The sequence below is a fragment of the Somniosus microcephalus genome, chromosome 28 (genome assembly GCF_052327205.1).
Source record: "Somniosus microcephalus isolate GS21.2 chromosome 28, FLI_Smic_1.0, whole genome shotgun sequence".
Lineage (NCBI taxonomy): Eukaryota > Metazoa > Chordata > Chondrichthyes > Squaliformes > Somniosidae > Somniosus > Somniosus microcephalus.
The window spans coordinates 41,895,616-41,922,712 of NC_141014.1; the positions used below are offsets into that span (position 1 = coordinate 41,895,616).

Here is a 27,097-nt window from a genome sequence, read left to right on the forward strand (position 1 = left end):
GGTATTACAGTATACAGCAGCCAAGATAAAGTAGTGCCACACCTAAAATAGTTCTCTTAAAGGTGGACGGTTACATACAATAGTTCTCTTAAAGGTAGAACAGTTACATACACTACAGACCCAATCTCTCCTCATACATCATTCCTGCCATCCCAGGTATCAGTCTGGTGAATCTTCGCTGCACTCCCTCCATGGCAAGAACATCCTTCATTAAAAAAAGAAAGACTTACATCGATACCTTTCATGACCCAAAGCACTTTACAGCCAATGAAGTATTTTTGGAGTGTGGTCACTGTTGTAATGTAGGAAACGCGGCAGCCAAAATGCGCACAGCAAGCTCCCACAAACAGCAGTGTGATAATGACCAGATCATCTGTTTTTAGTGAGGTTGGTTGAGGGATAAATATTGACACCAGGGAGAACTCCCCCCGGCTCTTCTTCGAAATAATGCCATGGGATCTTTTACGTTCTCCTGAGAGGACAGACAGGGCCTCGGGTTTAACGTCTCATCTTAAAGACGGATTATTCAAACGAAAGCAAAATACTGCGGATGCTGGAAATCTGAAATAAAAACAGAAAAATGCTGGGAATACTCAGCAGGTTTGTGGAGGGAGAAAGAGTTAATGCTTCAGGTCAGTGAACGGGAAGCAGTTAGAGGTGAACAGCTTTTACACAGGTGCAGAGGCAGGGCAAGGGGGGAGGGCAAGGGGGGAGGGGGGTGATAATGGGACAAGCAAAGGAACAAAAGATGGGCCCAGAGGAGGTGTAAATGGTTCCAGCAGAATAGCAGAGGGCGGGAATCTGACAGAGAGGGAAAACATTATTCAAAGTGGGCTCATTACAAATCACTTTAAAAAAAACTATGTTCCTCACTTTCCAAGGTACAGGGTCTGCAGGCCAGGAGCAATCACATAGAAATGGGAATGTTACTGCACTGAAGCAGCAAATACAAGAACAAAATACTGCGGAGATTTCAGCAGTCGCTGTATTTTGGAAATACACTTTAAACGACAAGCATAGTTTCAAAATGTTTTGAATCGAATATTTTTTTTTAAAACGCCTCTTTTTGTGCTGGGAGGTTCGAATCACCATCTTGCAAAACCGGCGTAACCTGGACAAGCTGCCCAGTTAATACCCGTCTGCAGGACGCCCTTTGATAAAAAGACTGAAAGAAGTTGGATTGCAAACTTTGACTGGAGTAAACACATTAAAAAAAAGGAAACGTCAATGGGGCGTGGTTAGGAGCTGGCCGTCCCTCTGCTGAGTGTGAACAGTGAGACTAAGCGAGCTGTGAGCTTGGAGCAAGGACGAGGTGTCCAGCAGTCCAGTCCATCCCCTCCAGCCCAGGACCAGCTCCGACCCGACTCCCAGCCTACAGGTGAGTGCGATCCAGAGCGGCCCCGGGAGCTACCAGCTCACCCTGCCAGGAGGCTGAGTCTGAAAGGTCTTGGTATCTGTGGCAGGCTGCCGATCACAAGAGCCAGGCTTTGTGTCCGACAATCGGGACAGGGCAAGGACCGGGACCGAGCCAACCGCGCCTGGACCCGATGCAGGCTGGTCGCACCTGGCTGTGTTGCCCCAACTTGGCCTCAGCCTTTGGTTGGCGAGCGAGGAGTTTGAGTTAAAAGTAAAGCCGTCAGTTAAAGGTGGACCTTCCGGGTCAGGGTTTTTGTGAATGGTGGCGGGAATTCAGTTGGTTTCCCCCTTGCCCCAGAATCTGCCCTTCCCCTTCATGAAATGTTTGAACTCAATATCTCAATGATTGCGTTTATTAGAGGGATAATTTTTCAGTTGCATTAATGCCCTCCCCTTCCGCCAACTACCAGGTTTCACTTTCTATTCAGGAATTTTACAGCCACGCTCTCTTAGGTTTTGTTTTCAGCACGTGGCAAGTTCCAAGGTCACTCAGTTAGAATCACAACCAATAGAATCCAAACAAGTGTCTTGAGTGTGGAAGCTAACTCTGAACTGGTTCTGTTCTGTTCTGTTCTAGGTTGTGTCGACACCATGGCCACCTCATCAACCATTACAGATAAAATCCAGAATGATATTTTAAATTGTAATGTGTGCCTTAATATGTTTAACGAGCCTAAAATGTTGCCATGCCTCCACACGTACTGCCAGGGCTGCCTGGAGATGATGATCAGTATTGACGGGAGCATCCAGTGCCCTGAGTGCCGGGAAGAATTTGATCTGAGTGGTGGGATCAGCGAACTGAAGACCAACTTCCATATCAATAGGCTTCTGGATATCTTCCAAAGCAAGGAGAAGAAGGAGGTGAGGTGCGCCCTTTGCCCACCAGGAGGGAAAAGCAAGAATTTGGCAGTGGCCCAATGTGTCAGTTGCTCCATTTGCGTGTGCCAATCTTGCAGGGACAGTCATCGGTCTTCACACCCAAAACACAAGATGGTGGATCTGTCCGGTTCCAGCCCTGGTGAATGTGACGCTGAGATGAGGATGCAGCAGAAGATCTACTGCCGGGCTCACCCCAAGAACGAAGTTGTTTATTTCTGTAACAGCTGCAGTTGTGTAATCTGCTTCAATTGTTCCTTCTTTTCCTGTCAAAGTCATAAAGTAGTAGCAATAAACGCAGCAGCGGAGACCAAGAAACCTGTGGTGAAGAAGCTGATTGAAAGACTCAGGACCGATATTCAGTCATTGGGCCAACGAGAAGATGACCTGATTGAAGCGATGGACAGAGTGAAAGCTACAGAATGTTCTGTGATGGCCAACATAGAGACGACGCTGACAGAGGTAATAAACAATTTGTTTAAACAGGGGGATGTCATCAAAAAGAAGGTCTCGGATTACACCAAGGAACAGGTAGAGTTACACAAGGCTGCTTTGTCTGATCTACAGCTTCAGAAGAAAAAAGCACAAAGCACCCGAGAATATTCTGAGAGGGTCACAGCGGCTGGTAAAGCGAGGGAAATAGTGTGTCTGCAGAGCATTATAGAAGAGCAAATTGACACGTTGCAAGTATTGAGCAGCCCAGCTGTAAACAAAGCCAGTCCCAACCTAACTATCAACCAATCGATAAAGGACGTGATTTCACAAACTAATCTTTTCAGCATCACATTTGGTGACGAACCTGTCCCTGAATCCCAGCCGACTCCTGTTAATACCGGGCAGCTCAAACATCCATCGGAAACTCTGCAGCCAAGTCTTCCAATTGCTCAACCCAAACAAAGGGCAATTAATCTGTATTCCTTTTACACGGCTGTCACAGATGAGGAATATGACCCAAAATTGACTGGCATCAGCACTTCGGAAGCTGGAGATATCATCATTGTAGATGAAGACAATTCAGTTCTAAAATTCTACCTAAGCGATGGATCTTTGAGGATGTCTATCTCACTGCCGGACGAAGATGAAGATCCATGCAGCGTTGCTGTATGTGATGATATCATTGCCTGCTCTGCCAAGAACAGGCTTTATCTACTGGACATGAATGGTGCATTCGTGAGAAAGCTTCTCCTCCGAGGTTCAGAGTCAGCTTACCCCATTGCTGCTTATGAAGATGAATATGTGGCTGTCAGTGAAGGAACTTTATGTTCTATCTCTCTCTATGATGTTAGTGGTCGTGCGATTGACAGGGTTAAACCATACGGTTACGAGGGTACCAGATTTCTCTTCATTGCAATCAACAGCGATGAAGAATTCATCGTATCTGATTGTGGGAAGAAATGTATTGTCATCTTCAATAGGAGTGGGCAAGTCATCACTGTCTGCGATGAGATCTATGTGAATGGGCTGCATTGTTCCCTTAACCCTTTCAGTGTCTGCGTTGATAGAAATGACAATATTTATGTTACTGAACCCTCCAGGATCCTCCTATTTTCACCAGATGGAATATTTAGGGAGGAGTTGTTGAGCACAGCGGATGGGCTACACAAACCACGAGTCATTACAGTAGATCAAGATGGCAGACTCCTTGTAACCCAAAGCAATGGGTTTGTGTGCGTGTACAAGTTGATTCTGTATTAACATCATAGCTGCCAGGGCAGAATTCAGGGTAAACATACACCATCTTATAATGAAGATCTACATGAGCCAGGCTGGGGGGCAAAGTGTGTTAGGCACCTGCTCCTGAAATCTGGGGTGTGGGTTTGAATCCAGCTCTGAGCGATGGGCTGAAGGGCTCAATCTGTCTGTAAATAAACGCACTATGTAAAATAAGGTTGAGGAAATCTGAGACCAGTTCGTAGCAGATGTAGTCCAACATCACAAAACTGCCCTTAATTTGGCATCGATTGACACAGGATGGCAGGCTTGGGGAATGGAATATTGTCATACTGCTACATGCGGGATGTCCTGTGTTTGGGCCTGTGGCAGAGGCAAGCAAGCTTCACTTTTAAACATGTACATCTGACCTGGGTGTGCTTGATGCTGACGATGGGTGCCCAACATCATTCCATTCTCCAACACTTGTTTCAAACATTCCAACATTTTAATCTGTTTTTGTACCTTGCCCGGTGATTCATTTAAAGCCAGCTAAAAATTGTATTTTGAAGCTCTTCATTCCTGCCGTTGGGCGGTGTTTGATGGCGGAGGTCCCTCGTTTACTCTTCGGTCTCCCATCGTGTTGCCTGAGAGCCGAGGCTCACCTGTGTGTATGATTATACTGGCCAATGGGATTGCTGGAAAAGGTCAATACCATATGGAACGTCATGTGATCACAATTGCCCCATTGGATTCCTAGGGACCAAAGCTGGTCAGTTGGAATGATCACATGATTAAGTTTGGTGAATAAATGTGCAAAAGGGACACAAGTCGTTTCTTTTTTAGTATAGATTATTTAGGGCGTAGGAAAGGCATTTAATTATTACTTCAAATATTTAGCATTTAACTTTTTTTTAATGTTTCTTAAATGGGGCAGCAAGTGAGGAGATCTAAAGACACCGCTCATGGGATTTTCACGGGTTTTCCCCGAGCTCCTGCCATAGCCTCAACGGAAGATCCATGGAGAAACAGCCACAGTTAGAGTGGGAGATCGGGAGAAATCCATGGAAATTCTACCGTATTGTCGAACTCTCTACTCTCCATCTTTTGATTCTAATCAAAGCATGTGACCAATTTTGGCTTTCGCTAACCAGCTCCTGGTGAAGGTCTACACTGGTCATTAACCTTGGTTTAGATCTCCTGAGCTTGGCTATTGGCGTAGTCACGTTGCTGGCTATGTAACAGTGCGAAAGTCTTTGAATGTAACATTAGACTGAAAATATCATTAATGTATTGGCTGAATAATCATCAAACATTCCATTGTATCCTATGTATTTCCTTCTGTCTTGATTATAAAATATAATAAACATATTTGAAGTTCCCCAATGGCTCAGTGAGTTTACCCAGTGAGCTGTAGTGGGTAGGACATTGCCCAGCTTGATCTATGCTAGAGGATCTGATCTCACCCGAGACCACCACAGTTGGCCCAAGCATCTTCGCATAAGGAGCGTGAGCTTGGCCATGGTCTTCACTCTTGTTTGCTATCCAGCAACCATGAAGGGAAGGAAAAAAGGCAACAGTTCATAGACCAGGCTTGTATTCCCTCGAGTATAGAAGATTAAGGGATGATCTAATTGTTTCAGATGATTAAAGGAGTTGATCGGGTGGATCGAGAGAAACTATTTCCTCTGGTGGGGGGAGTCCAGAACAAATGGGGCATAACCTTAAAATTAGAGCCAGGCCGTTCAGGGGTGATGCCAGGAAGCACTTCTTCACACAAAGGCTGGTGGAAATCTGGAACTCTCCCCCCTCAAAAAGCTGTTGAGGCTGGGGGGTCAGTTGAAAATGTCAAAGCTGAGATTGATAGATTTTTGTTGGGTAAGGATATTAAGGGTTATGGAACCAAGGCGGGTAGATGGAATTAAGATACAGATCAGCCCTGATCTAATTTCCTACATTACAACAGTGACTACACTTCAAAAGTACTTCATTGGCTGTAAAGCGCTTTGGGACGTCCGGTGGTCGTGAAAGGCGCTGGAGAAATGCAAGTCTTATTGAATGGCGGAACAGGCTCGAGGGGCTGATTGGCCTTCTCCTATTCCTCTGTTTCTATGAAAATCCCTCCGTTTTGAGGCTCTGCTGTATGTTTAAAGTTAAATGTGTGGTTGGCATTGTATCCTAAACATTAATTTATTTGTTGCTTACATGATTAAAAACTGCTATCAATGGTATGGGACATAAACATCACTGTTAACCACACACTACGTAGGGTTCTGTCTCTTATATAAGTGCTTGTTCCCAGTAATCAGTGTAAGTGGAGATCAGAAACAGCTTAGCGTCCCGGTTTGAACTTTATTCTGACTGACGGTCTTGGGAACATCTCGATGTCGACGGATTCTCACCGATACTTGGTCCTGAACACCGCCCCTCACTTTTCACTCGTTATCCCCAGCGACAAAATGAACCCGGCAAATAGTTTAAAAAGAGACTTTTATTGCTGCTCATTAAATAAATCACCATCTGAAGAAATGAAGAGATTAACGATCAGGTAAGACTGGTAGAGACAGGAATCACACTGCTGGGTTTCGCAGAGCTCCAGGTGGTGGGTGCTTAGTTGTCAGCAGGACGGAGTGCTCATCTGGTCTGCTCTGGAATTCTCTTTATGTTGTTATCAGACTCTGGAATTCTGCAATTTCAGTACAGATATATTCACCTTTCTGTTCAAGTTATTTTCTGTCCCATTCCCCCTCCCCAGTGTGGGCAGTGCCTGATGACGCTGTCACAGGAGAGGCACCCACTGACCGCAGGAAGATACCAGAGAGTGGTCCAACAAGCAACTCTCCCTCCAATTTACCCTCCCTCGCGGGTGATAGGCCAGCTCCTTACTGAGAGTCAGTGTCTGTGGAACTGTACCCCAGTGAGAGTCAGTGTCTGTGGAACTGTGCCCCAGTGAGAGTCAGCGTCTGTGGAACTGTACCCCAGTGAGAGTCAGTGTCTGTGGAACTGTACCCCAGTGAGTCAGTGCCTGTGGAACTACCCCAGTGAGAGTCTTTGGAACTGTACCCCAGTGAGAGTCAGTGTCTGTGGAACTGTACCCCAGTGAGAGTCAGTGTGTGTGGAACCCGTACCCCAGTGAGAGTCAGTGTGTGTGGAACTATACTCCAGTGAGAGTCAGTGTCTGTGGAACTGTACCCCAGTGAGAGTCAGTGTCTGTGGAACTGTACCCCAGTGAGAGTGTCTGTGGAACTGTACCCCAGTGAGAGTCAGTGCCTGTGGAACTGTACCCTAGTGAGAGTCAGTGTCTGTGGAACTGTACCCCAGTGAGAGTCAGTGTATGTGGAACTGTACCCCAGTGAGAGTCAGTGTCTGTGGAACCCGTACCCCAGTGAGAGACAGTGTCTGTGGAACCCATACCCCAGTGAGAGTCAGTGCCTGTGGAACTGTACCCCAGTGAGAGTCAGTGTCTGTGGAACTGTACCCCAGTGAGAGTCAGTGTATGTGGAACTGTACCCCAGTGAGAGTCAGTGCCTGTGGAACTGTACCCCAGTGAGAGTCAGTGTCTGTGGAACTGTACCCCAGTGAGAGTCAGTGTCTGTGGAACTGTACCCCAGTGAGAGTCAGTGTCTGTGGAACTGTACCCCAGTGAGAGTCAGTGTCTGTGGAACTGTGCCCCAGTGAGAGTCAGTGTCTGTGGAACTGTGCCCCAGTGAGAGTCAGTGTCTGTGGAACAACCCCAGTGAAAGTCAGTGTCTGTGGAACTGTACCCCAGTGAGAGTCAGTGTCTGTGGAGCTGTACCCCAGTGAGAGTCAGTGTCTGTGGAACTGTACCCCAGTGAGAGTCAGTGTCTGTGGAACTGTACCCCAGTGAGAGTCAGTGTCTGTAGAACTGCACCCCAGTGAGAGTCAGTGTCTGTGGAACTGTACCCCAGTGAGAGTCAGTGTCTGTGGAACTGTACCCCAGGGAGAGTCAGTGTCTGTGGAACTGTACCCCAGTGAGAGTCAGTGTCTGTGGAACTGTACCCCAGTGAGAGTCAGTGTCTGTGGAACCCGTACCCCAGTGAGAGACAGTGTCTGTGGAACCCATACCCCAGTGAGAGTCAGTGCCTGTGGAACTGTACCCCAGTGAGAGTCAGTGTCTGTGGAACTGTACCCCAGTGAGAGTCAGTGCCTGTGGAACTGTACCCCAGTGAGAGTCAGTGTCTGTGGAACTGTACCCCAGTGAGAGTCAGTGTCTGTGGAACTGTACCCCAGTGAGAGTCAGTGTCTGTGGAACTGTACCCCAGTGAGAGTCAGTGTCTGTGGAACTGTGCCCCAGTGAGAGTCAGTGTCTGTGGAACAACCCCAGTGAAAGTCAGTGTCTGTGGAACTGTACCCCAGTGAGAGTCAGTGTCTGTGGAGCTGTACCCCAGTGAGAGTCAGTGTCTGTAGAACTGCACCCCAGTGAGAGTCAGTGTCTGTGGAACTGTACCCCAGTGAGAGTCAGTGTCTGTGGAACTGTACCCCAGGGAGAGTCAGTGTCTGTGGAACTGTACCCCAGTGGGAGTCAGTGTCTGTGGAACTGTACCCCAGTGAGAGTCAGCACGTTCAGGAGAGGGGAAAAGAAGATCGATAAATTAAACAGATTCTTTCACTCTCAAATAAAATTGCTTTTTAAACAATACTTATCCCATTTCCCCGTATATATAATTAACCTTCCTCCTGAGTTTACAGTCACGGTAATTCAGTGAAAGGCTACGGGCAGGAAGCGAGGTGCGAGGGAGATGTTTGCAAATGTTTAAACACTTACCAGAAAAGTTGATCCTCCCGTCACCATCCACGTCTCCATCGGACACAAAACTGTCCGTCTCCGAGTCACTCAACACTCGGGCTTCCGGGCAGAAATACTGAAGGAACAACCTTTAATTAAAACAGGAGCCCATCATCAAAACCCAGAGAGTGGAGAGCGCAGATAAACAGGAGAGCAGTATAGGTCTAAAAAAAAACATAGAGATAGGAACAGGAGTAGGCCATTCGGCCCTTCGAGCCTGCTCCGCCATTCAATGAGATCATGGCTGATCTTCGTCTGAGATCATAGCTGATCTTACCAGTTCAGTACCCCGTCCCCGCCTTTTCTCCGTAACCCTTAATCCCCTTAGCCTTCAGAAATATATCCAATTCTCTCTTGAAAATATTTATTGAATTAGCCTTCACAGCCCTCTGTGGCAGGGAATTCCACAGGCTCACCACTCTTTGAGTGAAGAAATTCTTCCTCATCTCTGTTTTAAATGATTTGCCCGCTATTTTTAGACTGTGGCCCCTGGTTCTGTGCTCCCCGGCCATTGGAAACATTCTCTCTGAATTCAGCCTGTCCAGGCCTGTCATAATTTTATATGTTTCGATGAGATCCCCTCTCAATCTTCTAAACTCCAGTGAGTACAAGCCCAAACTATTTAATCTCTCTTCGTAGGTCATTCCCGCCATTCCAGGTATCAGCCTGGTGAATCGCCGTTGCACTCTTTCCATGGCAAGAACATCCTTCCGCAGATGGGGCGACCAAAACTGTACACAATACTCCAGATGCGGTCTCACCAGCACCTTGTACAGCTGTAGTAAGGTATCCCTATTCCTATACTCGAACCCCCTTGATATGAAGGCCAACATACCATTTGCCTTCTTAATCGCCTGTTGCACCTGCATGCTCTCCTTCAGTGACTGGTGCACAAGAACACCCAGGTCCCTCTGCACTTCCCCATCTCCCAATCTATTGCCATTTAGATAATAATCTACCCTCCTGTTTTTACCCCCAAAGTGGATAACCTCGCATTTATCCACATTATAGTGCATCTGCCACGTATCCGCCCATTCCCCCAACCTGTCCAAATCGCACTGTAGCCTCCTGACATCCTCATCAGAGCCCACCCCTCCTCCTAGTTTAGTGTCGTCAGCGAATTTGGAAATATTGCATCCAATTCCCTGATCCAGATCATTTATATATATTGTGAACAGCTGGGGTCCCAGGACAGATCCTTGCGGCACCCCGCTGGTCACTGCCTGCCACTCCGAAAACGAGCCGTTTATTCCAACTCTCTGTTTTCTATCCGCCAGCCAGTTCTCTATCCACGTTAATACTTTGCCCCCAATCCCATGAGCCTTAATTTTGCATGATAATCTTTTGTGTGGAACCTTATCGAAGGCTTTCTGGAAGTCAAGGTACACCACATCCACTGGCTCTCCCCCATCTATTTTACCAGTTACTTCCTCAAAAAATTCCAGCAGATTAGTCAAACACGATTTACCCTTTGTAAATCCATGTTGACTCTGTCCGATCCTTTCCCCATTTGTCAAGTGCTCCGCTATTTTATCCTTAATAATGGACTCTAGCATTTTGCCCACAACCGATGTAAGGCTTACTGGTCTATAATTCCCTGCTTTCTCTCTACCCCCCTTTTTAAATATTGGGGTATGTCTGTCATATGAGTGTGTTATATATGTGTTGTGTGTGTTGTATGTTATGTATGGCAGATGGAGTATTATGTGGGGAAATGTGAAGTTATCCACTTCGGTTGGAAAAATAGAAAAGCAGAGTATTTTTTAAATGGTGAGAGATTGGGAAATGTTGGTGTTCAGAGGGGCCTGGGTGTCCTTGTACACAAATCACTGAAAGTTAACACGCAGGTACAGCAAGCAGTTAGGAAAGCAAATGGTATGTTAGCCTTTATTACAACGGGATTGGAGTGTAAGAGTAAAGGTTTTGGTGGGGCCACACCTGGAGTACTGTGTACAGTTTTGGTCTCCTTACCTAAGGAAGGATATACTTGCCATAGAGGGAGTGCAGCGAAGGTTCACCAGACTGGTTCCTGGGATGGGGGGATTGTCCTGTGAGGAGAGATTGAGTAGACTCGGCCTATATTCTCTAGAGTTTAGAAGAATGAGAGATGATCTCGTTGAAACAAACAAAACTCTTACAGGGTAGATGCAGGGAGGATGTTTCCCCTGGCTGGGGAGTCTAGAACCAGGGGGCACAGTCTCAGAATAAGGGGTCGGCCATTCAGGACTGAGACGAGGAGAAATGTCTTCACTCAGAGGGTGGTGAATCTTTGGAATTCTCTGCCGCAGAGGGCTGTGGAGGCTCAGTCGTTGAGTATATTCAAGACAGAGATCGACAGATTTTTTGAAACTAGAGGAAATCGAGGATATGGGGATAGTGCAGCAAGGTGGAGTTGAGGTAAAAGATCAGCCATGATCTTACTGAATGGCAGAGCAGGCTCGAGGGGCCGAATTGTCTATTCCTGCTCCTTTTTCTTATGCCCTGTATGTGTGTTCTGTGCACATCAGGTCTGTTTCCGCTGTGATGACCTTCATGGTGGAATATCCTGCTGCAGTCTCGCCTGGCACGTGAAGAATGGATTCTCAATAAATGTAACAAAGTCAGAACTTGTTCCCCAATGATCCTTTCCAGTTTCCCTGTTACAGTCAGTGTGTGCAGTGTGGTAACTGTGCTCTCTCCTGTTACAGTCAGTGTGTGCAGTGTGGTAACTCTGCTCTCTCCTGTTACAGTCAGTGTGTGCAGTGTGGTAACTGTGCTCTCTCCTGTTACATTCAGTGTGTGCAGTGTGGTAACTCTGCTCTCTCCTGTTACAGTCAGTGTGTGCAGTGTGGTAACTGTGCTCTCTCCTGTTACATTCAGTGTGTGCAGTGTGCTAACTGTGCTCTCTCCTGTTACATTCAGTGTGTGCAGTGTGGTAACTGTGCTCTCTCCTGTTACATTCAGTGTGTGCAGTGTGGTAACTGTGCTCTCTCCTGTTACATTCAGTGTGTGCAGTGTGGTAACTGTGCTCTCTCCTGTTACATTCAGAGTGTGCAGTGTGGTAACTGTGCTCTCTCCTGTTACATTCAGTGTGTGCAGTGTGGTAACTGTGCTCTCCCCTGTTACATTCATTGTGCAGTGTGGTAACTGTGCTCTCTCCTGTTACATTCAGTGTGTGCAGTGTGGTAACTGTGCCCTCTCCTGTTACATTCAGTGTGTGCAGTGTGGTAACTGTGCTCTCTCCTGTTACATTCAGTGTGTGCAGTGTGGTAACTGTGCCCTCTCCTGTTACATTCAGTGTGTGCAGTGTGGTAACTGTGCTCTCTCCTGTTACATTCAGTGTGCAGTGTGGTAACTGTGCTCTCTCCTGTTACATTCAGTGTGTGCAGTGTGGTAACTGTGCTCTCTCCTGTGACATTCAGTGTGTGCAGTGTGGTAACTGTGCTCTCTCCTGTTACAGTCAGTGTGTGCAGTGTGGTAACTGTGCTCTCTCCTGTTACATTCAGTGTGTGCAGTGTGGTAACTGTGCTCTCTCCTGTTACAGTCAGTGTGTGCAGTGTGGTAACTGTGCTCTCTCCTGTTACATTCAGTGTGTGCAGTGTGGTAACTGTGCTCTCTCCTGTTACATTCAGTGTGTGCAGTGTGGTAACTGTGCTCTCTCCTGTTACATTCAGTGTGTGCAGTGTGGTAACTGTGCTCTCTCCTGTTACAGTCAGTGTGTGCAGTGTGGTAACTGTGCTCTCTCCTGTTACATTCAGTGTGTGCAGTGTGGTAACTGTGCTCTCTCCTGTTACATTCAGTGTGTGCAGTGTGCTAACTGTGCTCTCTCCTGTTACATTCAGTGTGTGCAGTGTGGTAACTGTGCTCTCTCCTGTTACATTCAGTGTGTGCAGTGTGGTAACTGTGCTCTCTCCTGTTACATTCAGTGTGTGCAGTGTGGTAACTGTGCTCTCTCCTGTTACAGTCAGTGTGTGCAGTGTGGTAACTGTGCTCTCTCCTGTTACATTCAGTGTGTGCAGTGTGGTAACTGTGCTCTCTCCTGTTACATTCAGTGTGTGCAGTCTGGTAACTGTGCTCTCTCCTGTTACATTCAGTGTGTGCAGTGTGGTAACTGTGCTCTCTCCTGTTACATTCAGTGTGTGCAGTGTGGTAACTGTGCTCTCTCCTGTTACATTCAGAGTGTGCAGTGTGGTAACTGCTCTCTCCTGTTACAGTCAGTGTGTGCAGTGTGGTAACTGTGCTCTCTCCTGTTACATTCAGTGTGTGCAGTGTGGTAACTGTGCTCTCCCCTGTTACATTCATTGTGCAGTGTGGTAACTGTGCTCTCTCCTGTTACATTCAGTGTGTGCAGTGTGGTAACTGTGCTCTCTCCTGTTACATTCAGTGTGTGCAGTGCGGTAACTGTGCTCTCTCCTGTTACATTCAGTGTGTGCAGTGTGGTAACTGTGCTCTCTCCTGTTACATTCAGTGTGTGCAGTGTGGTAACTGTGCTCTCTCCTGTTACATTCAGAGTGTGCAGTGTGGTAACTGTGCTCTCTCCTGTTACATTCAGTGTGTGCAGTGTGGTAACTGTGCTCTCTCCTGTTACATTCAGTGTGTGCAGTGTGGTAACTGTGCTCTCTCCTGTTACATTCAGAGTGTGCAGTGTGGTAACTGTGCTCTCTCCTGTTACATTCAGTGTGCAGTGTGGTAACGGTGCTCTCTCCTGTTACATTCAGTGTGTGCAGTGTGGTAACTGTGCTCTCTCCTGTTACATTCAGTGTGTGCAGTGTGGTAACTGTGCTCTCTCCTGTTACATTCAGTGTGTGCAGTGTGGTAACTGTGCTCTCTCCTGTTACATTCAGTGTGTGCAGTGTGGTAACTGTGCTCTCTCCTGTTACATTCAGTGTGTGCAGTGTGGTAACTGTGCTCTCTCCTGTTACATTCAGTGTGTGCAGTGTGGTAACTGTGCTCTCTCCTGTTACATTCAGAGTGTGCAGTGTGGTAACTGTGCTCTCTCCTGTTACATTCAGTGTGCAGTGTGGTAACGGTGCTCTCTCCTGTTACATTCAGTGTGTGCAGTGTGGTAACTGTGCTCTCTCCTGTTACATTCAGTGTGTGCAGTGTGGTAACTGTGCTCTCTCCTGTTACATTCAGTGTGTGCAGTGTGGTAACTGTGCTCTCTCCTGTTACATTCAGTGTGTGCAGTGTGGTAACTGTGCTCTCTCCTGTTACATTCAGTGTGTGCAGTGTGGTAACTGTGCTCTCTCCTGTTACAGTCAGTGTGTGCAGTGTGGTAACTGTGCTCTCTCCTGTTACATTCAGTGTGTGCAGTGTGGTAACTGTGCTCTCTCCTGTTTCATTCAGTGTGTGCAATGTGGTAACTGTGCTCTTTCCTGTTACATTCAGAGTGTGCAGTGTGGTAACGGTGCTCTCTCCTGTTACATTCAGTGTGTGCAGTGTGGTAACTGTGCTCTCTCCTGTTACAGTCAGTGTGTGCAGTGTGGTAACTGTGCTCTCTCCTGTTACATTCAGAGTGTGCAGTGTGGTAACTGTGCTCTCTCCTGTTACAGTCAGTGTGTGCAGTGTGGTAACTGTGCTCTCTCCTGTTACATTCAGTGTGTGCAGTGTGGTAACTGTGCTCTCTCCTGTTACATTCAGTGTGCAGTGTGGTAACTGTGCTCTCTCCTGTTACATTCAGTGTGTGCAGTGTGGTAACTGTGCTCTCTCCTGTTACATTCAGTGTGTGCAGTGTGGTAACTGCGCTCTCTCCTGTTACATTCAGTGTGTGCAGTGTGGTAACTGTGCTCTCTCCTGTTACAGTCAGTGTGTGCAGTGTGGTAACTGTGCTCTCTCCTGTTACATTCAGTGTGTGCAGTGTGGTAACTGTGCTCTCTCCTGTTACATTCAGAGTGTGCAGTGTGGTAACTGTGCTCTCTCCTGTTACAGTCAGTGTGTGCAGTGCGGTAACTGTGCTCTCTCCTGTTACATTCAGTGTGTGCAGTGTGGTAACTGTGCTCTCTCCTGTTACATTCAGAGTGTGCAGTGTGGTAACTGTGCTCTCTCCTGTTACATTCAGTGTGCAGTGTGGTAACTGTGCTCTCTCCTGTTACATTCAGTGTGTGCAGTGTGGTAACTGTGCTCTCTCCTGTTACATTCAGAGTGTGCAGTGTGGTAACTGTGCTCTCTCCTGTTACATTCAGTGTGTGCAGTGTGGTAACTGTGCTCTCTCCTGTTACATTCAGAGTGTGCAGTGTGGTAACTGCTCTCTCCTGTTACATTCAGTGTGTGCAGTGTGGTAACTGTGCTCTCTCCTGTTACATTCAGTGTGTGCAGTGTGGTAACTGTGCTCTCTCCTGTTACATTCAGTGTGTGCAGTGTGGTAACTGTGCTCTCTCCTGTTACATTCAGTGTGTGCAGTGTGGTAACTGTGCTCTCTCCTGTTACATTCAGTGTGTGCAGTGTGGTAACTGTGCTCTCCCCTGTTACATTCAGTGTGTGCAGTGTGGTAACTGTGCTCTCTCCTGTTACATTCAGTGTGCAGTGTGGTAACTCTGCTCTCTCCTGTTACATTCAGTGTGTGCAGTGTGGTAACTGTGCTCTCTCCTGTTACATTCAGAGTGTGCAGTGTGGTAACTGTGCTCTCTCCTGTTACATTCAGTGTGTGCAGTGTGGTAACTGTGCTCTCCCCTGTTACATTCAGTGTGTGCAGTGTGGTAACTGTGCTCTCTCCTGTTACATTCAGAGTGTGCAGTGTGGTAACTGTGCTCTCTCCTGTTACATTCAGTGTGCAGTGTGGTAACTGTGCTCTCTCCTGTTACATTCAGTGTGCAGTGTGGTAACTGTGCTCTCTCCTGTTACACTCAGTGTGTGCAGTGTGGTAACTGTGCTCTCCCCTGTTACATTCAGTGTGTGCAGTGTGGTAACTGTGCTCTCTCCTGTTACATTCAGTGTGTGCAGTGTGGTAACTGTGCTCTCCCCTGTTACATTCAGTGTGTGCAGTGTGGTAACTGTGCTCTCTCCTGTTACATTCAGTGTGTGCAGTGTGGTAACTGTGCTCTCCCCTGTTACATTCAGTGTGTGCAGTGTGGTAACTGTGCTCTCTCCTGTTACATTCAGTGTGTGCAGTGTGGTAACTGTGCTCTCTCCTGTTACATTCAGTGTGTGCAGTGCGGTAACTGTGCTCTCTCCAGTTACATTCAGTGTGTGCAGTGTGGTAACTGTGCTCTCTCCTGTTACATTCAGTGTGTGCAGTGTGGTAACTGTGCTCTCTCCTGTTACATTCAGTGTGTGCAGTGTGGTAACTATGCTCTCTCCTGTTACATTCAGTGTGTGCAGTGTGGTAACTGTGCTCTCCCCTGTTACATGCAGTGTGGTAACTGTGCTCTCTCCTGTTACATTCAGTGTGCAGTGTGGTAACTGTGCTCTCTCCTGTTACATTCAGTGTGTGCAGTGTGGTAACTGTGCTCTCTCCTGTTACATTCAGTGTGTGCAGTGTGGTAACTATGCTCTCTCCTGTTACATTCAGTGTGTGCAGTGTGGTAACTATGCTCTCTCCTGTTACATTCAGTGTGTGCAGTGTGGTAACTGTGCTCTCTCCTGTTACATTCAGTGTGCAGTGTGGTAACTGTGCTCTCTCCTGTTACATTCAGTGTGTGCAGTGTGGTAACTGTGCTCTCTCCTGTTACATTCAGTGTGTGCAGTGTGGTAACTGTGCTCTCTCCTGTTACATTCAGTGTGTGCAGTGTGGTAACTGTGCTCTCTCCTGTTACATTCAGTGTGTGCAGTGTGGTAACTGTGCTCTCTCCTGTTACATTCAGTGTGTGCAGTGTGGTAACTGTGCTCTCTCCTGTTACATTCAGTGTGCAGTGTGGTAACTGTGCTCTCTCCTGTTACATTCAGTGTGTGCAGTGTGGTAACTGTGCTCTCCCCTGTTTCATTCAGTGTGTGCAGTGTGGTAACTGTGCTCTCTCCTGTTACATTCAGTGTGTGCAGTGTGGTAACTGTGCTCTCTCCTGTTACTGCACACACTGAATGTAACAGGAGCGAGCACAGTTACCACACTGCACACACTGAATGTGTGGTAACTGTGCTCGCTCCTGTTACATTCAGTGTGTGCAGTGTGGTAACTGTGCTCTCTCCTGTTACATTCAGAGTGTGCAGTGTGGTAACTGTGCCCTCTCCTGTTACATTCAGTGTGTGCAGTGTGGTAACTGTGCTCTCTCCTGTTACATTCAGTGTGTGCAGTGTGGTAACTGTGCCCTCTCCTGTTACATTCAGTGTGTGCAGTGTGGTAACTGTGCTCTCTCCTGTTACATTCAGTGTGCAGTGTGGTAACTGTGCTCTCTCCTGTTACATTCAGTGTGTGCAGTGTGGTAACTGTGCTCTCTCCTGTTACATTCAGTGTGTGCAGTGTGGTAACTGTGCTCTCTCCTGTGACATTCAGTGTGTGCAGTGTGGTAACTGTGCTCTCTCCTGTTACATTCAGTGTGTGCAGTGTGGTAACTGTGCTCTCTCCTGTTACATTCAGTGTGTGCAGTGTGGTAACTGTGCTCTCTCCTGTTACAGTCAGTGTGTGCAGTGCGGTAACTGTGCTCTCTCCTGTTACAGTCAGTGTGTGCAGTGTGGTAACTGTGCTCTCTCCTGTTACAGTCAGTGTGTGCAGTGTGGTAACTGCTCTCTCCTGTTACATTCAGTGTGTGCAGTGTGGTAACTGTGCTCTCTCCTGTTACAGTCAGTGTGTGCAGTGTGGTAACTGTGCTCTCTCCTGTTACATTCAGTGTGTGCAGTGTGGTAACTGTGCTCTCTCCTGTTACATTCAGTGTGTGCAGTGTGGTAACTGTGCTCTCTCCTGTTACATTCAGTGTGTGCAGTGTGGTAACTGTGCTCTCTCCTGTTACAGTCAGTGTGTGCAGTGTGGTAACTATGCTCTCTCCTGTTACATTCAGTGTGTGCAGTGTGGTAACTGTGCTCTCTCCTGTTACATTCAGTGTGTGCAGTGTGGTAACTGTGCTCTCTCCTGTTACATTCAGTGTGTGCAGTGTGGTAACTGTGCTCTCTCCTGTTACATTCAGTGTGTGCAGTGTGGTAACTGTGCTCTCTCCTGTTACATTCAGAGTGTGCAGTGTGGTAACTGTGCTCTCTCCTGTTACAGTCAGTGTGTGCAGTGTGGTAACTGTGCTCTCTCCTGTTACATTCAGTGTGTGCAGTGTGGTAACTGTGCTCTCCCCTGTTACATTCATTGTGCAGTGTGGTAACTGTGCTCTCTCCTGTTACATTCAGTGTGTGCAGTGTGGTAACTGTGCTCTCTCCTGTTACATTCAGTGTGTGCAGTGTGGTAACTGTGCTCTCTCCTGTTACATTCAGAGTGCAGTCCGGTAACTGTGCTCTCTCCTGTTACATTCAGTGTGTGCAGTGTGGTAACTGTGCTCTCTCCTGTTACATTCAGTGTGCAGTGTGGTAACTGTGCTCTCTCCTGTTACATTCAGAGTGTGCAGTGTGGTAACTGTGCTCTCTCCTGTTACAGTCAGTGTGTGCAGTGTGGTAACTGTGCTCTCTCCTGTTACATTCAGAGTGTGCAGTGTGGTAACTGTGCTCTCTCCTGTTACATTCAGTGTGTGCAGTGTGGTAACTGTGCTCTCTCCTGTTACATTCAGTGTGTGCAGTGTGGTAACTGTGCTCTCTCCTGTTACATTCAGAGTGTGCAGTGTGGTAACTGTGCTCTCTCCTGTTACATTCAGTGTGTGCAGTGTGGTAACTGTGCTCTCTCCTGTTACATTCAGAGTGTGCAGTGTGGTAACTGTGCTCTCTCCTGTTACATTCAGTGTGTGCAGTGCGGTAACTGTGCTCTCTCCTGTTACATTCAGTGTGTGCAGTGTGGTAACTGTGCTCTCTCCTGTTACATTCAGTGTGTGCAGTGTGGTAACTGTGCTCTCTCCTGTTACATTCAGTGTGTGCAGTGTGGTAACTGTGCTCTCTCCTGTTACATTCAGAGTGTGCAGTGTGGTAACTGTGCTCTCTCCTGTTACATTCAGTGTGCAGTGTGGTAACTGTGCTCTCTCCTGTTACATTCAGTGTGTGCAGTGTGGTAACTGTGCTCTCTCCTGTTACATTCAGAGTGTGCAGTGTGGTAACTGTGCTCTCTCCTGTTACATTCAGTGTGTGCAGTGTGGTAACTGTGCTCTCTCCTGTTACATTCAGAGTGTGCAGTGTGGTAACTGCTCTCTCCTGTTACATTCAGTGTGTGCAGTGTGGTAACTGTGCTCTCTCCTGTTACATTCAGTGTGTGCAGTGTGGTAACTGTGCTCTCTCCTGTTACATTCAGTGTGTGCAGTGTGGTAACTGTGCTCTCTCCTGTTACATTCAGTGTGTGCAGTGTGGTAACTGTGCTCTCTCCTGTTACATTCAGTGTGCAGTGTGGTAACTGTGCTCTCTCCTGTTACATTCAGTGTGCAGTGTGGTAACTGTGCTCTCTCCTGTTACATTCAGTGTGTGCAGTGTGGTAACTGTGCTCTCTCCTGTTACATTCAGTGTGTGCAGTGCGGTAACTGTGCTCTCTCCAGTTACATTCAGTGTGTGCAGTGTGGTAACTGTGCTCTCTCCTGTTACATTCAGTGTGTGCAGTGTGGTAACTGTGCTCTCTCCTGTTACATTCAGTGTGTGCAGTGTGGTAACTATGCTCTCTCCTGTTACATTCAGTGTGTGCAGTGTGGTAACTGTGCTCTCCCCTGTTACATTCATTGTGCAGTGTGGTAACTGCTCTCTCCTGTTACATTCAGTGTGTGCAGTGTGGTAACTGTGCTCTCTCCTGTTACATTCAGTGTGTGCAGTGTGGTAACTGTGCTCTCTCCTGTTACATTCAGAGTGCAGTCCGGTAACTGTGCTCTCTCCTGTTACATTCAGTGTGTGCAGTGTGGTAACTGTGCTCTCTCCTGTTACATTCAGTGTGCAGTGTGGTAACTGTGCTCTCTCCTGTTACATTCAGTGTGCAGTGTGGTAACTGTGCTCTCTCCTGTTACATTCAGTGTGCAGTGTGGTAACTGTGCTCTCTCCTGTTACATTCAGAGTGTGCAGTGTGGTAACTGTGCTCTCTCCTGTTACAGTCAGTGTGTGCAGTGTGGTAACTGTGCTCTCTCCTGTTACATTCAGAGTGTGCAGTGTGGTAACTGTGCTCTCTCCTGTTACATTCAGTGTGTGCAGTGCGGTAACTGTGCTCTCCTGTTACATTCAGTGTGTGCAGTGTGGTAACTGTGCTCTGTCCTGTTACATTCAGTGTGTGCAGTGTGGTAACTGTGCTCTCTCCTGTTACATTCAGAGTGTGCAGTGTGGTAACTGTGCTCTCTCCTGTTACATTCAGTGTGCAGTGTGGTAACGGTGCTCTCTCCTGTTACATTCAGTGTGTGCAGTGTGGTAACTGTGCTCTCTCCTGTTACATTCAGTGTGTGCAGTGTGGTAACTGTGCTCTCCTGTTACATTCAGTGTGTGCAGTGTGGTAACTGTGCTCTCTCCTGTTACATTCAGTGTGTGCAGTGTGGTAACTGTGCTCTCTCCTGTTACATTCAGTGTGTGCAGTGTGGTAACTGTGCTCTCTCCTGTTACATTCAGTGTGTGCAGTGTGGTAACTGTGCTCTCTCCTGTTTCATTCAGTGTGTGCAATGTGGTAACTGTGCTCTCTCCTGTTACATTCAGAGTGTGCAGTGTGGTAACGGTGCTCTCTCCTGTTACATTCAGTGTGTGCAGTGTGGTAACTGTGCTCTCTCCTGTTACAGTCAGTGTGTGCAGTGTGGTAACTGTGCTCTCCTGTTACATTCAGAGTGTGCAGTGTGGTAACTGTGCTCTCTCCTGTTACAGTCAGTGTGTGCAGTGTGGTAACTGTGCTCTCTCCTGTTACATTCAGTGTGTGCAGTGTGGTAACTGTGCTCTCTCCTGTTACATTCAGTGTGCAGTGTGGTAACTGTGCTCTCTCCTGTTACATTCAGTGTGTGCAGTGTGGTAACTGTGCTCTCTCCTGTTACATTCAGTGTGTGCAGTGTGGTAACTGCGCTCTCTCCTGTTACATTCAGTGTGTGCAGTCCGGTAACTGTGCTCTCTCCTGTTACATTCAGTGTGTGCAGTGTGGTAACTGTGCTCTCTCCTGTTACATTCAGTGTGCAGTGTGGTAACTGTGCTCTCTCCTGTTACATTCAGTGTGCAGTGTGGTAACTGTGCTCTCTCCTGTTACATTCAGTGTGCAGTGTGGTAACTGTGCTCTCTCCTGTTACATTCAGAGTGTGCAGTGTGGTAACTGTGCTCTCTCCTGTTACAGTCAGTGTGTGCAGTGTGGTAACTGTGCTCTCTCCTGTTACATTCAGAGTGTGCAGTGTGGTAACTGTGCTCTCTCCTGTTACATTCAGTGTGTGCAGTGCGGTAACTGTGCTCTCCTGTTACATTCAGTGTGTGCAGTGTGGTAACTGTGCTCTGTCCTGTTACATTCAGTGTGTGCAGTGTGGTAACTGTGCTCTCTCCTGTTACATTCAGAGTGTGCAGTGTGGTAACTGTGCTCTCTCCTGTTACATTCAGTGTGCAGTGTGGTAACGGTGCTCTCTCCTGTTACATTCAGTGTGTGCAGTGTGGTAACTGTGCTCTCCTGTTACATTCAGTGTGGTAACTGTGCTCTCTCCTGTTACATTCAGTGTGTGCAGTGTGGTAACTGTGCTCTCTCCTGTTACATTCAGTGTGTGCAGTGTGGTAACTGTGCTCTCTCCTGTTACATTCAGTGTGTGCAGTGTGGTAACTGTGCTCTCTCCTGTTTCATTCAGTGTGTGCAATGTGGTAACTGTGCTCTCTCCTGTTACATTCAGAGTGTGCAGTGTGGTAACGGTGCTCTCTCCTGTTACATTCAGTGTGTGCAGTGTGGTAACTGTGCTCTCTCCTGTTACATTCAGTGTGTGCAGTGTGGTAACTGTGCTCTCTCCTGTTACATTCAGTGTGCAGTGTGGTAACTGTGCTCTCTCCTGTTACATTCAGTGTGTGCAGTGTGGTAACTGTGCTCTCTCCTGTTACATTCAGTGTGTGCAGTGTGGTAACTGCGCTCTCTCCTGTTACATTCAGTGTGTGCAGTGTGGTAACTGTGCTCTCTCCTGTTACAGTCAGTGTGTGCAGTGTGGTAACTGTGCTCTCTCCTGTTACATTCAGTGTGTGCAGTGTGGTAACTGTGCTCTCTCCCGTTACATTCAGAGTGTGCAGTGTGGTAACTGTGCTCTCTCCTGTTACAGTCAGTGTGTGCAGTGCGGTAACTGTGCTCTCTCCTGTTACATTCAGTGTGTGCAGTGTGGTAACTGTGCTCTCTCCTGTTACATTCAGAGTGTGCAGTGTGGTAACTGTGCTCTCTCCTGTTACATTCAGTGTGCAGTGTGGTAACTGTGCTCTCTCCTGTTACATTCAGTGTGTGCAGTGTGGTAACTGTGCTCTCTCCTGTTACATTCAGAGTGTGCAGTGTGGTAACTGTGCTCTCTCCTGTTACATTCAGTGTGTGCAGTGTGGTAACTGTGCTCTCTCCTGTTACATTCAGAGTGTGCAGTGTGGTAACTGCTCTCTCCTGTTACATTCAGTGTGTGCAGTGTGGTAACTGTGCTCTCTCCTGTTACATTCAGTGTGTGCAGTGTGGTAACTGTGCTCTCTCCTGTTACATTCAGTGTGTGCAGTGTGGTAACTGTGCTCTCTCCTGTTACATTCAGTGTGTGCAGTGTGGTAACTCTGCTCTCTCCTGTTACATTCAGTGTGTGCAGTGTGGTAACTGTGCTCTCTCCTGTTACATTCAGTGTGTGCAGTGTGGTAACTGTGCTCTCTCCTGTTACATTCAGTGTGTGCAGTGTGGTAACTGTGCTCTCTCCTGTTACATTCAGTGTGTGCAGTGTGGTAACTGTGCTCTCTCCTGTTACAGTCAGTGTGTGCAGTGTGGTAACTGTGCTCTCTCCTGTTACATTCAGTGTGCAGTGTGGTAACTGTGCTCTCTCCTGTTACATTCAGTGTGTGCAGTGTGGTAACTGTGCTCGCTCCTGTTACATTCAGTGTGTGCAGTGTGGTAACTGTGCTTTCTCCTGTTACATTCAGTGTGTGCAGTGTGGTAACTGTGCTCTCTCCTGTTACATTCAGTGTGTGCAGTGTGGTAACTGTGCTTTCTCCTGTTACATTCAGTGTGTGCAGTGTGATAATGTTTGGAGAAGACGAGGAATTTCCTACTTGAGCTCGTTCATCTCGATGAAGCCACTTTTGTCGTCGTCAAGAATGGCGTAGATTTTCTTGATCTCTTCGGTGGATTTATTGGCCAGGCCGGAGGTTTTGGAGAATTTCTTGAGGTTGAAGGAGCCGGGATCTGGAACAGGACAGAGTTATTAACGAGAGCACCTGAGGAACGTTGATTTTGTGGCGGGGGGCGGGTGCGGGTTTGCTCAGAGTTCCTGCGGAAACCAGGGAATCCTTAAATTCTTCAAAGTCTGTTCATTGTTCATAAATCAGTTTCAACACTGGAGCGAAGACTCAGGTGCTGGGCATCAACATTCTGTGACACCTTTCTACAATACATTTCAACTCATAAAAATATGATTATACAGAACAATTACAGGTAGGTGTCATTACATTACAGGCAGGGGTCATTGTGTTACAAGCAGGGGTCATTGCGTTACAGGCAGGGGTCATTGCGTTACAGGCAGGGGTCATTGCGCTACAGGCAGGGGCCATTACATTACAGGCAGGGGTCAATGTGTTACAGGCAGGGATCATTGCGTTACAGGCGGGGTCATTGTATTACAGGCAGGGGTCATTGCGTTACAGGCAGGGATCATTGCGTTACAGGCGGGGTCATTGTATTACAGGCAGGGGTCATTGCGTTACAGGCAGGGGTCAATGTGTTCCAGGCAGGGGTCATTACATTACAGGCAGGGGTCAATGTGTTACAAGCAGGGGTCATTGCGTTACAGGCAGGGGTCAATGTGTTACAGGCAGGGGTCATTGCGTTACAGGCGGGGTCATTGTATTACAGGCAGGGGTCATTGCGTTACAGGCAGGGGTCAATGTGTTCCAGGCAGGGGTCATTACATTACAGGCAGGGGTCAATGTGTTACAAGCAGGGGTCATTGCGTTACAGGCAGGGGTCAATGTGTTACAGGCAGGGGTCATTGTGTTACAGGCAGGGGTCAATGCGTTACAGGCAAGGGTCATTGTGTTACAGGCAGGGGTCAATGCGTTACAGGCAGGGGGTCAATGCGTTACAGGCAAGTGTCAATGTGTTACAGGCACGGGTCATTGCGTTACAGGCAGGGGTCATTGAGTTACAGGCTGGGTGCATTGCATTACAGGAGGGGTCATTGCATTACAGGCAGGGATCATTGCATTACAGGCAAGTGTCATTGTGTTACAGGTAGGGGTCATTGTGTTACAGGCAGCGGTCAATGTGTTACAGGCAGGGGTCATTGTGTTACAGGCAGGGGTCATTGTGTTACAGGCAGAGGTCAATGCGTTACAGGCAGGGGTCAATGCGTTACAGGCAGGGATCAATGCATTACAGGCAGTGGTCAATGCGCGACAGGCAGTGGTCAATGTGTTACAGGCAGGGGTCATTGCGTTACAGGCAGGGGGTCAATGCGTTACAGGCAAGTGTCAATGTGTTACAGGCACGGGTCATTGCGTTACAGGCAGGGGTCATTTAGTTACAGGCTGGGTGCATTGTGTTACAGGCAGGGGTCATTGCGTTACAGGCAGGGATCATTGCATTACAGGCAGGGGTCAATGCGTTACAGGCAGGGGTCAATGCATTACAGGCAGGGGTCATTGCGTTACAGGCAGGGGTCATTGCGTTACAGGCAGGTGTCATTGCGTTACAGGCTGGGGTCATTGCGTTACAGGCAGGGGTCATTGCGTTACAGGTCGGGGTCATTGTGTTACAGGCAGGCATCATTGTGTTACTGGCAGGGGTCAATGCGTTACAGGCAGTTGTCATTGTGTTACAGGCAGGGGTCATTGTGTTACAGGCAGGGGTCATTGTGTTACAGGCAGGGGTCAATGAGTTACAGGCAGGGGTCATTGCATTACAGGCAGGGGTCAATGCTTTACAGGCAGGGGTCATTGTGTTACAGGCAGGAATCAATGTGTTACAGGCAGGGTTCGTTGCGTTACAGGCAGTGGTCATTCTGTTACAGGCAGGGGTCAATGCATTACAGGCAGGGGTCATTGCGTTACAAGCAGGGGTCAATGCATTACAGGCAGGGTCATTGCGTTACAGGCAGTGGTCAATGCATTACAGGCGGGGGTCATTGCTTTACAGGCAGGGGTCATTGCATTACAGGCAGAGGTCAATGCGTTACAGGCAGGGGTCATTGCGTTACAGGCAGGGGTCGTTGTGTTACAGGCAGGGGTCGTTGTGTTACAGGCAGGGGTCATTGCGTTACAGGCAGGGGTCAATGCATTACAGGCAGGGGTCATTGTGTTACAGGCAGGGGTCAATGCGTTACAGGCAGGGTCATTGCATTACAGGCAGGGTCATTGCGTTACAGGCAGGGGTCAATGCATTACAGGCAGGGGTCATTGAGTTACAGGCAATGTGTTACAGGCAGGGGTCATTGCGTTACAGGCAGGGGTCATTGCGTTACAGGCAGGGGTCAATGCTTTACAGGCAGGGGTCGTTGTGTTACAGGCAGGGGTCATTGCGTTACAGGTAGGGGTCATTGCGATATAGGCAGAGTTCAATGCGTTACAGGCAGGGGTCAATGCGTTACAGGCAGGGGTCAATGCAATACAGGCAGGGGTCATTGCGTTACAGGCAGGGGTCATTGCGTTACAGGCAGGGATCAATGCGTTACAGGCAGGGGTCATTGCGTTACAGGCAGGGGTCAGTGCGTTACAGGCAGGGGTCATTATGTTACAGGCAGGGGTCATTGCATTACAGGCAGGGGTCATTGTGTTACAGGCAGGGGTCATTGCGTTACAGGCAGAGGTCAATGCGTTACAGATGGTACTGAGCCACATACACCAGGCAGTCCCAGACCCGAGCTGTTCGATTACCTCAGCGAACACAGTGGCAGAGATGCTAAAATCAGGATCAGTGGCCCTGGGGTAGGGATGGGGGGATTGCGCCCAGGTTCCACACACTTGGATGAGGCTTCAGAGGGCGCCTGAACCCTGCAAAACCGCAAGAGTCAAGAACAATAGGAAATAAGGAGGATTTTTTGTTAAGTGCTGTGTGACTTTACCGTTGCATTCAGCGAGAGCAGCAGCCACATCACCAGCCGTGAGGAAATCAGTCATCTTCATCGTAAACCTGTGAACGAGAAGTCGTCAGACAACAGTGACTACTTTTCAAAAATTACTTCATTGGCTGTAAAGTGCTTTGGGACATCCGGTGGTCGTGAAAGGCGCTATATAAATGCAAGTCTTTCTTTCTTTCAATACAGACTGGAATAAACTGTCTGGAATGTGCAGTTCTTTACCATTCATTGAACAAATATTTGTGAACTCTTGGCACTGGTCACGAACTCTCTGTACGAAGATCTCCTAGTTTAACTCACTCATAGGAACATATTGAGGCCATTCAGCCCCTCGAGCCTGTTCCATCATTCAATGAGATCATGGCAGATCTGTATCAGTTTCACCCTCTCTATGTGAAGATCTCCCAGTTTAAATCTCCCTCAGATCTCATTGCCTGTTAAAAGTCTCCAGTTTTCACAGATAGTACAGAAAACACAAGGGTGAAGAATTCCCTTTCACTATTAGTTCTTCATCAATGAAATTCTCAGCAACCCTATGTTTCTGATCTGAGAAGCGTGTGGGGGCGAAAACCCTTTAAGCATAAACTCTTGTGCTACACTCGGTGAAGATCACACGGGACCCAAAACCTCTGTTGTTAAGAGTTTCATTTTGAATTATTTCACACGCCCAACAAAGAGCAGTAGAATACTTAATCATAGTGTATTTCTGATGGTAATTTAACAAAGGTAGATTGAATAACACTCACCCTTGTGCTCTTCTGTGTCTGAGGCAGGTAGTCGAGAGGTGAACACTTGCATCTGCTGTCAGTTCCGCTGCTGGCCTTTATATACAGGACGCACCGCACTGATTTTAATGGCAGTTACAAAGGGGCGGACACCTGGATTAACTACACCATTGAGGTGGTGTGAGAATGGGTCTGTTGAGGTCAGAGTTTGCCCTGTTTACACTGCAGACAAAGCTGAACAGGATTGCACTGTGTGAATGAGAGATCCCAGCTTCCGCTCTGTACCTCGTGGATCCGCTCTCCCCATACCAGGCAGGAAGCTGTCCGAACGGAAATGTTAATCCAATGAAGGTAAACACGATAGAGGCTGTGTTCATCCAACAACAACAACAACTTGTATTTATATAGCGCCTTTAACGTAGTAA

General features: G+C 47.7%; 2 protein-coding genes across 4 annotated transcripts in view; one reads left to right on the top strand and one right to left on the bottom strand.

Annotated features, from left to right (window-relative positions):
- The first annotated feature begins 806 nt into the window (after window positions 1-806).
- On the top strand, window positions 807-5,324 carry LOC147099666 (E3 ubiquitin-protein ligase TRIM56-like). The gene is made up of 2 exons (XM_085969017.1): window positions 807-1,378; window positions 1,994-5,324. The coding sequence occupies exon 2, from the start codon at window positions 2,008-2,010 to the stop codon at window positions 3,985-3,987; it is 1,980 nt and encodes a 659-aa protein (XP_085825143.1). The 5' UTR covers window positions 807-1,378; window positions 1,994-2,007; the 3' UTR covers window positions 3,988-5,324.
- Window positions 5,325-6,418: 1,094 nt separating this feature from the next.
- The window catches only part of LOC147099667 (parvalbumin beta-like), a 114,928-nt gene continuing 94,249 nt past the window's right edge, over window positions 6,419-27,097 (bottom strand). For 2 of the 3 annotated variants that reach the window (XM_085969022.1, XM_085969021.1), the window contains exons 3-6: window positions 25,933-26,000; window positions 22,928-23,060; window positions 8,729-8,838; window positions 6,419-6,628 (exon numbers count right to left, since the gene is read on the bottom strand). In XM_085969022.1, coding sequence (XP_085825148.1) covers window positions 6,603-6,628; window positions 8,729-8,838; window positions 22,928-23,060; window positions 25,933-25,993 — 330 coding nt within the window. In that variant the 5' untranslated portion in view covers window positions 25,994-26,000 and the 3' untranslated portion in view covers window positions 6,419-6,602. Of the gene's footprint in view, window positions 6,629-8,728; window positions 8,839-22,927; window positions 23,061-25,932; window positions 26,001-26,693; window positions 26,962-27,097 lie in introns of those variants that run through there. The other variant, XM_085969020.1, reaches the window with a different exon arrangement.